The sequence below is a fragment of the Cetorhinus maximus genome, chromosome 24 (genome assembly GCF_964194155.1).
Source record: "Cetorhinus maximus chromosome 24, sCetMax3.hap1.1, whole genome shotgun sequence".
Lineage (NCBI taxonomy): Eukaryota > Metazoa > Chordata > Chondrichthyes > Lamniformes > Cetorhinidae > Cetorhinus > Cetorhinus maximus.
In genome coordinates, this window is record NC_135902.1 from 46,841,889 (window position 1) to 46,854,061 (window position 12,173).

General features: G+C 41.6%; 1 protein-coding gene across 3 annotated transcripts in view; it reads left to right on the forward strand.

The window, feature by feature from the left end:
- The window catches only part of rptor (regulatory associated protein of MTOR, complex 1), a 427,059-nt gene that overhangs the window by 331,836 nt on the left and 83,050 nt on the right, over positions 1–12,173 (forward strand). For all 3 annotated transcript variants that reach the window (XM_078571169.1, XM_078571168.1, XM_078571170.1), the window contains 2 exons: positions 466–584; positions 11,644–11,747. In XM_078571169.1, the coding sequence (XP_078427295.1) occupies positions 466–584; positions 11,644–11,747 (223 nt within the window). The remainder of the gene's footprint in view (positions 1–465; positions 585–11,643; positions 11,748–12,173) is intronic.

Below are 12,173 nucleotides of genomic sequence, written 5' to 3' on the forward strand. Positions count from 1 at the left end.
ACAATAATTATATGCTCTTAATTCTCTGAATGATGTATTGGGTCGAAATCTATTTTATTACTGGGATAGGAGAGAATTGGCTTCAAGCATTCGACTAATGAGTTCCATAGAAGTGTGGAATAAAAGTATTGGAGGTCTTTGTAGCACTATGGTACATTAATTACTTCACTGGTGTACTTTCTTGTGAAGTTCATCTCAGATTCTGGCAAAGTTGCCAATGTTTCATGTTTGCAGCAATTTTAAAATCATTTGTAGAAATGCTGATGAGTGATAGATTTAAGAATAAACTTCACTGTTATTTAAGAGTTTAAAAAGTCAAGTATTAGACACCAAACCATTACAAAAGCAACTTACAGTAGGAGGAACATGAGGTGAAAGGTGCGAAATATATCCGGTTTAGTTTTTACCTGATGTATCAATGAGTGAATTTCCACTGAGCCAAAGAATTGCCTCTTCTTTTTAAAGGTGTATCATTCAACAGCGTCTACACCCAGATTTGGCGTGTTCTGCTTCACCTGGCAGCTGATCCTTTCCCAGAAGTCTCAGACCTTGCTATGAAGGTGCTGAACAACACAGCTTACAAGGTATGGTGGACAGTAATGGCATTCTTTAAATACTGAATATTTGAAAACAGTGAATGTAAAAGTGCCCTACTCGGTTCCCTTCCAAGTGTCATTTTGGTTCAGTTGGTAGCAAGCTCACTCCTGAATCAGTAAGCTATGCGTTCAAACCTCATTTCAGGGCTTGAGTACATTAACTAAGCTGACCTTTTAGTGTAGTACTGTGAAAATGCTGCAGTGCCTCTCAGGTGAGATGTTCTATAAAGGCCGTATCTGCCTTTTCTTATGGGTCAGCTGGATGTGAAGTATGGTGCATCATTTGTGTCTGTATTTATGTACATAAGCGTATGTATGTATAACGTCTAAAGATGCTTTTAAAGTTATTTTTGCAATATACAGTTTGACTCTTTAAACAGTCGTGAGGCTAACTGTTTCTAACTTAATAGAGATGCATGTGTTAAAACAAATTGCTATTCTTAAAGCTGAATATCCACCCACAGGCTGTTCTCTAATTTTCTAGTATCTGTCATTACATAACTTTTTGAGTCTTTCTTGAGCTGATCTAAGAATGTGAATTTTGAGGCAAGAGCATAGAGCTTTGAACACACATGAAACAACAAGTTATATCTATTGGAGGTGGAGTGGGGGTGGGGAGGAGGAGAAGAACAGTGTGTCTTGTAAAGAAAATGGCAAAGATGCGCTAATGCAAGTGTTAGTTCCGATCTTTGCTGCATTAAGTGGCATCAGTCACTCCTGTAAAATGCCTGAGTGTCTTTTGTGAAAGTTGACTCTCACTGTCCTATATTGAATTGTATGATAACATAACTCATGGATGTACCAGTAGCATCCCCCAGTGATCTATGCTGGATATTTGTCATTCACATGAATGCTTCTTCAATCCTTGCTAGGGCAGAAAGACCAAATACTTGGTGATGCAAGGCAAGATCTGAATCAGGAAATTGCTTTCTTTCACTGATTCTGAGATAGAGTGCCAATCATAATCAAAGCTCCCTGTTCCACTCAGCTTAACTTAGCTTCCCCATAAATAGAGAAAATAATGAATTCGCTTAGCAGTGGTTTGGCAGTGGTGGATTATCATACTCTGATTTTAAGAATTATCGTGCCTTCTGTACAACAACAGGCTATTAAAACTGAATCCCTCAGCATTGGCCTGGAGTCTTAAGTGCACGTACCCCCTCCCACTGCTGTCTACAGACTCTAGCGATAGCTTTCAGTCCAGCCGACAATCCTCACTTAAGAGCTGGATGCACCAGCCTTACTTGGCAATGACCCTGCAGAATTCAATTGATAGAGTTGTCACAGTAGCACCAAGTGTAAGTGATCATTAGAAGATTAAACTATCTTGCATTGTCCCCCCCCCCCGTATGGTGGTTCAGCTGTCATGTCTGAGTCCTAATCTGAATCGTTCAGTCCTGATTCTGCTATATTTTAGCCGTTTGAGAGCTAGGTTTAACTGAAAGCAGAATTTTAATCATACGTTACACCAACCCCCATCCCCCAAACCCCCACAATGGGAGCATAATCAGAAATTCTACATTGTGACCAGTGTGGGATGTCACATGTAAGGATCACTGGGTCACCATGAATTTTGGCCTTAAGCTTAAAGTTGTCTGCTAATATATTAGGTGACACTTGAATGTGGCTGCCTTTTACCTTTGAATGAGAGGATGATCAGTGAAATGTACAGTACAAGATACCCCAGTTGAATGCATGTACGTATGTATCTGGAGCTCTAGAAATCTCTGCCACTTCTTTGAAAATAGAAAGACTGTCTCCAGAGATACTGTGGAGAAGATCAGAGTGATTTTCAAAATTCAGAGCTGTGGGAATCTGCAAGTGGTTTTACTTGTCTGTCTTTGCTTGTGTGGATAAAGTTGAAATTCTGCAGCTAATGAATCATTAAAATGGAAGCCTTTGTAGAGGGGGGAAGATTTTGCTTTTGAACATCTTTTTCTTGTAGGTTATTCTTGTAGGTTTGAGCTAGAATATTGAAAATAGCTTCTGCTGATTATTTTCATTTTTGAACCATCTATAGAACATATAATTCATATTGTTGGAATGGCTAGTATTATGGCATACCATGCCCTTTAATCTTCTCCATGAGAATATTTAAATCCTACAGTTTTTCTCAGCAATGTATCATGTACGTTGTAAAGGGAAGGCAAGTATCCCCTCTGCTTTCCCCGTAATTAACTATTCATCCTTGTGCAATGCATTTCTTACCAGTGCCTTTTCCTGGTCTAGTGCTCCTATGCAGTGCTGCTCCAGTGGCTGCAGCTTATCTGGTGGAAGGCTGCTGATTTTCATTGGGGGATACGGTACATAACCTTGCAGGGCCCAGCATCAGACTGCACCACCTTTCCATGGGCGGCAACAGCTTGGGCGAGCTGACTGAGAGACACCAGACAGGGCATTGGCGGAGTGGCAGTAATGGGAGTATGATTGCTGCCATCTTGAGAGGGGACAGCAGGCTTGCGCACCTCCGCAGTGCCACTGCCAGTTTCTCAGGGTGGCCCTCAGTAACCTGTCTGAGGGCAGATTGCTGGATTGCCATGAGAGCCTGGCATGCCCCCTTGAGCACTGAGATCCGCGACTGCGATGGCAGCATTCCGGCCTCCATCTGAGCTCCCACTGAGATGTTAAGTGGTTTCCCGCCTGTGCTGCAGTGGAAGCTGCGGCAGTGGCCACCAGGCACTGCAAAACCTGAGAGTGAAAATGGACAGTGTGCTTCAGGGCAGCCAATGTATTGCAATGAAAGATGACCTAAGTATAGCTAAATCAAATCAAGAATGTTTAGATGGAAATTGTAACTATTAAAATAAAAGGGTTGGATGTAACTTCTAAAATTGAAGATTAACGTTGTACTCCTAAAATTTGCATGTTTGTGTTATGACATAAAGGAGCCTCAGGACATACTGACAAACAGTTGGCCATCCACTTCCATCCATTCCAAACCTGTTTATCTTAAATCACAAGAGCAATTCAAAGAACAGCAATCTTCATGTTGCTAATATTGTTTTTCGCCTGAAGTTCAGGAGAAATTCACCAACTTGAAACACAATTATCTGCTCTTTATTGCTCTAGGCTTGTTTCGCCATGTAAATAGATTGAAATTTTCCTTAAGCAGGCCGAGGTTTTATGCAAACCAATGTGGAATCGACAACTTTATTCTCTGACGTATTTAGGCTAACGTGGTTCTTGTCTAACATTTAACCCGGACTGCAATATCCAGCTTTTGGAGAGTATTTGGGATGTCCACCACAGCTCCAGCCTTCCAGTTCCTGTTTATGTGGTCTAACCTACTCCAATATTAAGTTACAAACTCATTGACCTGAGAACTAAAATCAGCTCAAGGGTTAATCCACCTTTTTCACCATTCTTAAAACATAAGAGTCTATTCGGACAAATGACCTTGAGCCTGTTCTTTCCTAGGCAAGTAGTGTGCAGTGTTTCAGGATGAGCTGTAGCCTATAGAATATTTTGAGTCATGACTGACCAAGAAGCCTGGATGTGTTGGTCAGAACTGCTGACCACTGAAATGCTTGCATCTTAATGCCTTTTTCCTTTGAAGATTGATGTCAGTCAGTTATAATTGAAGGAATAATGCCATGAAGATTTCACAGAATACTAATGAAAGTAACACACCACTTAGTAGCCATTATAGAATGAAGTTTAATTTATATCTAGCCAAAAGAATATTTATTTCTGATTAACAGGTATGTGCCCTTTCTCATAGCCCACCCTCCTGTCTTCCATTGTGTATCTAGCAAAGACAGCAGATTCCATTTGGAATCCTAACTCTTTGGCTAGAAAACTAAGGGCAGATTTCCTATTTTTAGAGTTGTACACATGCAAAAAGCCACATCTGTTGATGTATAAATGTAGGAGAGTGACACATGCTGATATCTTTGGGCAGAGCAGAGGGTTTGCTCTGCATCTGACCTGATGCAAGAAATGGCACAAGGTTGGTCGGACTCCCAAGCACACTTCGTTCCTCGAGTGTCGTGTTTTATTTTGATGAAAGACAGCATTAACTGAAACGTGTTTTAAATTGCAGCAAAAATCAGAATGCAAGAGAAAGTATTTTTTAAGTTTCAGTAATTATTTGAAGTTTGAAAAAAAGATGTCACAAATTAAGAACTAATGAGAAAAATACTTCAAACTAATTAGTGATTTGTGAAACCTGCAGTTCCAGTTGGTATCTGGAGGATGACAGCTAGTATGAAAAACATGGATGTTAGGAACCAAACTTGGCAGACGATGCTGACCGGCTTCCTACGCATTTTACCTCAGCATCTAGTGAGGGTGGAAAACATAATGAAACCTCCTTGACAACAGGAAAACACTGCAGAGCATTTTAATACATTATGAACAAGAGAGATGGCAGTGCAACTGATGGGCCATATTGTGAAAATTATCATCTTTAATGAGCATAACTATAATTGTTCTCACTGATTTTTTTTTTTTTTGCTCAGCTACTGCAAACCATGGTAGTTTTGTAGACGTCCTGCTTGCATCATTTGGGTGATGGTTACTGATCTGAAGGTGTTTGCAGTTAGTTAGCTCCAGGAGAAATGCCAAGAACAGAATATGGCCTTCTACACCACATTTGTTGACCTAACCAAGGCCTTTGACACAGTCAGTCATGAGGGCCTTTGGAAGGTAATGGAGAAATTTATCACCATAGTTCAGCAGTTCCATGATGCAGGCTCGGGTGTGCCCTGGCTGATGGCAAATCTTCTGATCCATTCCCAGTCACTAACAGAGTTAAACAGGGCTGTGTGCTATCAGCAGCCCTCATCAGCATGTTCTTCTCCGCCATGCTGTCCGATGCCTTCCATGATGGTATTCCTGGCATCGAAATCCAATACCTCATGGATGGGAAACTGCTCGATCTCTGGTGACTTTGGTCAAAGATCAAGGTTTCTAAGGACATACTGCGCACTTTCCTGTCTACTGATGACTAGCCACTGGCTGCCAGTTCAGAGCTGGTCATGCAACATAGCATGGGCTTGTTCTCTAATGCGTACGGCAGCTTTGGCCTAATGATCAGCACAAAGAAAACTGAAGTAATGTACCACCCCTGCTCCAGTAAAGCCCTATCTCAAGCCCAAGATTTCGGTCCACGACCAGAACCTGTCAGCAGCAGTATGTTCACTTATCGCAGCAGTACGCCCTCTTGATCTGTCTATATCAATGACATGCAAGAATTGCCAAAGCAAATGTAGCCTTCGGCAGACTTCAGCCTGAGGATGAAGAGGAGTAAGCCTGCCTACCAAACTGAAATTCTGTAGAGCAATAGTCCTGCCTGCTCTGCTCTACGCATGTCAAACTTGGACCGTGTACCAGCATCATGCCATGAAAGTCAACCAGTTTACTTGAGCTGCCTTTGGAAGCTCCTGAAAATCAGGTGGCAGGACAAAATGCCAGGTACTGAAGTGCTCACCTGAGCTGGCATATCAAGCATCCACACCACATTGGGACAGTCCCAACTGATTTGGCCTGGTCATGTAGCCGGAATGCTTGACACTCGCTTACCACAGTGAATCTTCTATGGAAAGGTTGAGCCGGGAGTGGAGGGGATGTGCTGCTGTGACAGTCAAAGGAAGCACTGCAAGAACTTCTGAAGACTTCGCTGAGGAGTTTTGATATCAACCCTGAGACCTGGGAGAAGCTCACCTAGAATCACTGCACCTGGTGCAACCAAATAAAAAAAAAAATGGTGCAGCCTTTTTCAAAAGCAAGCACATCTCAAAGAGAGAAATCGCAAGGAGAGGAAATCCCGAGCCAACAACTCACCTAAAACTCAATTGTATGCGATATTCTGTCCTATTTGCAGCAGAACTTTATGGACACTGATCAGACTTAGCAGATACCTACACACCCACAGGAACCCTACCAAACACTCCAAATGATGAACCACGTTCACCTTTGCCTTGATGGACTAACAACATAACACTGATCTGAAAAACATTGGAATGTTTATAAAAATGCAGGGACATCATTATTATGTGCATACTTATTTTGTTAGTCTTTCATGGGATGTGAATGTTGCTGGCAAGGTCAGCATTTATTGCTCATCACTAACTGCCCTTGAGAACATGGTGGTAAGCTGCCGCCTTGAGCCACCATACACCACAGTGCTGTTAGGAAGGGAGTTCTGGGATTTTGACCCAGGGACAGCAAAGGAACAACAATATAGTTCCAAGTCAGGATGGTGTGTGGCTTGGAGGGGACCTGTATACATCTGCTGTCCTTGTCCTGCTGTCCTTGTCCCCCTGTGGTAGAGGGCGCGGGTTTGGAAGGTGCTGTCGAAGGAGCCTTGGTGAGGTCCTGCAGTGCATCTTGTAGATGGTACACTCTGCTGCTACTGTGTGTTGGTGGTGGAGGGAGTGAATGTTTAAGATGTTGGATGGGGTGCCAATCAAACGAACTGCTTTGTCTTGGATGGTGTCCGGCTTCTTGAGTGTTGTTGGAGCTGCACTGATCCAGGCAAGTGGAGAGTATTCCATCACACTCCTGACTTATGCCTTGTAGATGGTGGACAGACTCTGGGGACTCAGGAGGTGAGTTACCCTTCGCAGAATTCCCAGCCTCTGACCTGCTGTTGTAGCCACAGCATTTCTATGGCCGCTCCAATTCTCTTTCTGGTCAGTGGTAACCCCAAAGATGTTGATGGGTTTCCAGCCATGGTAATGCCATTGAACATCAAGGAGAGATGGTTAGATTCTTTCTTGTGAGAGATGGTCATTGCCTGGCACTTGCCACTTGTGAGCCCATGCCTGAACATTGACAAGGTCGTGCTGCAAACAGACATGGACTACTTCAGTTTCTGAGGAGCCTCGAATGACATTGAACACTGCAATCATCAGGGAACTTCCCCACTTGCGACCTTAAGGGTGAAAGGTTATTGATGCTGCTGAAGATGGTTGGTCCTAGCACGGCACCCCGAACAACTGCTGCAGTGATGTCCTTGGGCTGTAATGATTGAACTTAAACAATCATGACTATCTTCCTTAGTGCAAGTGGAGCGTTTTCCCCCAATTCCAATTTTGCTAGGGCTCACTCTTTGATACCACACTCGATTAAATGCTGCCTTGATGTCAAGTGCAATCGCTTTCGCCTCACCTCTGTAATTCAGTCCTTTTGTCCATGTTTGGACCAAAACTGTAATGAGGGGCAGGGTTTTACGTTCCCGCTGTCGGCAATGGGATTTATAAAGGCCCGCCGCATTTTACGGCCCCATCCCCACCAAAACGGGGCCCTAAAATTCTGCCCGAGGTCTGGAGCTGAGTGGCTCTGTTTATGTGCATCTTAGTAGCAGCTCATCCCAGCCATCTCAAACACTCAAGTATTGATAATTTGTGTTCAAATAATTGATCCCCATTAATATTAGCCACTTTGCCAGTAACCCATTTACTGACATGCATCGAGATTTGAATTTGACATTTAGCTGGATTTGCAGATTGTCATTGCCTTTCAAAATTATTATCTATTCTAATTCCACACTTGGATCTAACAAACTAGTTTGATTATAAATAGCTATAAATGTGTCAACAACACAATTGTTCTAAGTAAAACATCTGAAAAATTAATCAGACATTTTTAAAAGCTGATTTCAATGAATATAAGTGTGGAAAGAGGCAGATGATTTAACTCTTAAAAATACTTATTTTGACGTTGCTTACTGTCTATTGAATTGGACAGCTATCTGAAGGTTTATTGGTCCTTGGGTACAGGAAATTAATTTTGCCTGTTGATATGAATTTTTAGAAAACATTTAATAACTTTCCCGCCAAATATTTTCAGCTAAAATGGAAGAGTACGTCTGAAAATAGTAATAGATTGTTAGCCAAATTAGAGGGGCAGCAGCAATAGTTGTAATTAAAGTCATTGGGCCTCCCAAGAATTGGTTGTATATCTAGATTGCAGATAGTTTTGGTAAAAACTTACAGATCTGCAGACAATAGCCCCACATCAGTATCGTTTGAGGATACGTTAGATGTTGCAGAGTGTTCTCCTGTTCAGCACAAAGGAAAAGTGGACTTGTTATAAGCAAAGGAATCCACCAACAAACTGTAGCTTGTCAAGAGCAAGGAGGTTATGCTGAACTTGTATAGGACACTGGTTAGACCTCAGTTGGAGTATTGTGTACAGTTCTGTGCACCACACTTTAGGAAGGATGTGAATGCATTGGAGGGAGTGCAGAAGAGGTTTACAAAAATCATTCCAGGGATGAGAAACTTCAGTTGTGAAGATAGATTGGAGAGGTTGGGACTGTTCTCCTTGGAGAGGAGAAGGCAAATGGGAGATTTGATAGAGGTGTTCAAAATCACAAGGAAACTGGACAGAGTAAATAGGGAGAAACTGTTCCTGCTCGTAAAAGGATCAAGAACGAGAGGACACAGATTTAAAGTGATTTGCAAAAGAAGCAAATATGATGTAAGAAAAAACTTTTTCACACTAAGTGCTTTGGGCCTGGAATGCACTGCCTGGAAGTGGGGTGGAGGCATTAGATGATTATGCTCATTCGGAGAGCCAGTGCAGACATGATGGGCCAAATGGCCTCCTGCACCATCACAATTCTGTGATTCTGTAGTTGACACTTAAATTTATTCATTTACTGGTTACACCACCTCCTCGCACAGTAAATACGACCTTGGTTTGGTTTAAGTAGATTCTTAATTTGGTGAGTTAATAAGATACAGGCTTAGTATTGAGTTTGAAAGAGATTAATTATAAACGTGTTCTGTGTACAGACTAGCTATGTTTGTTTTTTTATCTCGCTCTCTGCTTTACATTGGAGAAGGTTCCAAGGAAGCTATAGATCAGGAAGGTCTACCTCAGCACAGCAGTTGAGAAAAAAACCTACAATTTCCTCCTCTCAGGCTGCAGCTGTGAAATTGTGGAACAGTTTTTACTTCTTGAAGCCCATTCCATGGATTAATTACTCCTTTGAAAGGATGAGCTTTTTGATATCAGCTCTACATTTACCAGTTTGTTACGACCAGTTGAGATGGGGTCAAATGTCTCCCCTCTTTTCCCACTTCCTGTTTTATCGTAACAGGGTTTTTATTATTTTAAAAAGATGTACTTGCCAGTTCTGTAAGTATTTAAATGTTCAAGCACCGTGATCATAAAAGTACCAACTGGACAGGTTTACTTGGGCTTAACAAAGAAAGAGGTTAGTTTTATTGTACTTACACCGATCTGGGTAAAATAATAAAATATGCATCAACTTCCAGAGGCATGCACGCACACACTCTGAGGGCCCCGCACATGCGCACGCACACACAGATTACAAAGTGAGGAAGGATAGGTTGATCAAACTAGAGCACATTCAGAAAAGGAATATACGGTCGGTGGCTCGGTGACCCTGCTGGTCAGAAGCTCCTTTAGTAGTTCTGATGTTTCAATTTAAAGTTGCAGCTGGTTAATTTGGTTGTTCCTCTGGAGACAGTGGTGTTGAGCAGAATTTCTGTTTTCTGAAGTTCTCTATCGTAATAGGTATTCCTCTCGTTGGTCTCAATCAACAAACGACTAAAAGCTTGCCGGGAAGAGTGGAGAGAGAGCAAGGCTCAATGGCTTCAGCTGCCCCTCCTCAGTTCATCAGCATCTCAGCATGCGCACTCTGCAAAGTATGTTGTCTTTAAGACACAAAAGGGGGTTTGCTGGTCATGTGACTTACTCTCTCCACTGTTGGAGTGGTGGGGGGGATCCAGGCTGTTGTTCATGTAATCCAAAAGTATCTTGATTAGCTCATGTCTGCAAATTTACCTAAGCCATTGTCTCATGACCCAAGTGATTAGATTTAATGTCCCTTCTCCAATAATTGAATATCAGATGCTTGTCTTAATGCTTTGATAATGGCACAGGAGAAAATGTCTTTCACATTCTTCAGGGGTTTACTGTCTCTGGTGGGGCCTTCGCAGGCCTGATGTCTCCATCCCAATGAAGTAGAATGTAGACAACACAGTAATGCAAATTGGGACAGCCATTTTTTGGCTGTAATTTCTAGTCACCCTGTTTAGCCTGTTTTAAAAAGTCAGCTCTTAAAAGTTCAAGTCGAAGTTTCAAATTGATGAATTAAAAATCAATATTTGACGTAAATACTTCTTCGTTGAACCTTTTGTTCAATCATTAGTGCAATTTGATGCATTGTTCGTCCAGAACCTTTTCCATGTCTTTTATGACTGTATACCCTTCTATGCCCTTCTTCAGTCATCTCTTTTCAAGCTTGAAAAGCAATTTTTTTTCCTCATGGCTCAATCCTCCGATATTGGGGATTGATTGCGTAGCTTTCTTTTAGTGCTAATGAATATGAATGGTTTCCTTTCATCTCTGAGTAGAAATGGGCCCAGCATGCAGGGTATGATCTGATCAGGTTGCTGCACCATTTGCTGTTTACAATTTTACCTTGCTGCTGATAATTGATTAAAATCTGCTTATCTAACATTTTGAACTTTGACTCCCTCGGGCACTTTACAAAATACCAACTGCTCAGATTTTATTTTTCTTTCCTGTTTTCAAGGATATTAATTTTGCTGAATATAACACCAAAATGAAGTGACATTTTTTGAAAGTAGTACAGAAATAGAGTTAATATGAATAATTGAATTTTGAGCTTTCAATGAAATGTTGAAAATTCTGGAAAAGATACTGTGCACGATGCTGAGCTTTTGAACTTACATAATGTCAAAATAATTTAAGCAAGAAAATGTTACTATACAGGATCAAAACACTCCAGGAAATGGCCATCGTGATTTAACCACGCTTACTAACTAATCTTCAGAATAAAAACACCAAAATAATTTATTGTTTTCATAATACTGATAAAGCACAATTAGATTTATGTAGAAAAATTGTGTTTTTTTTTAACTTTTGGAGTAACATAGCATCAGTGTCCAAGATTTGAGGGCCCTTGGTCGTCTTAGGTTACATTTAGCCATTCCCCTTTGCTGGAATAAATGTACCCATCATTTCCACGTGATATATTAATACTTGGTATATGAATTCATCATAGCATAAATTTTTTACTATTTTGATGAATGTTTCCCTGCAGGCTACAGTAAATGCCCGGCCACAGCGTATCCTAGATTCCACGAATCTCACGCAGTCTGCCCCAGCCAGCCCTACCAGTAAGGGAACACACATTCATCAAGTTGGGTAAGTCGCTGAGGTGTAATGCCTTCCCTGATACTGTATCTTCTTGTGGCAAGTTATTCTCAACAGGAGGCTTTGTATTTCGCTTTTTCTTCAAAGTTTACGGTAAATTGGATCCAGCTCACTGGTGTAAGTGTAACCAGGCCACAGTGTATAGGAGCATCAAGGTGTGTTAGAGAATAACCCCTGTTTCTAGCCTTTAAGTCTGGTATTCTGTACTCCAGTTTCAGTGCAGAGGTATATATTAACAGTCTTTGCGAATGGTTTGCACTTCCAGTACACGATTTATTTCCTGTGAATATTCACGGTTCAGTCTATGCTGTCTGCCATCTTGGCTTCTGGCTCAACCCCGCTCCACCTTCCAATGCAGGTATTGGAATCTACTGTTTTCCAAGCTCTCAGGATGCCCATCCACCACTTAATGCCACA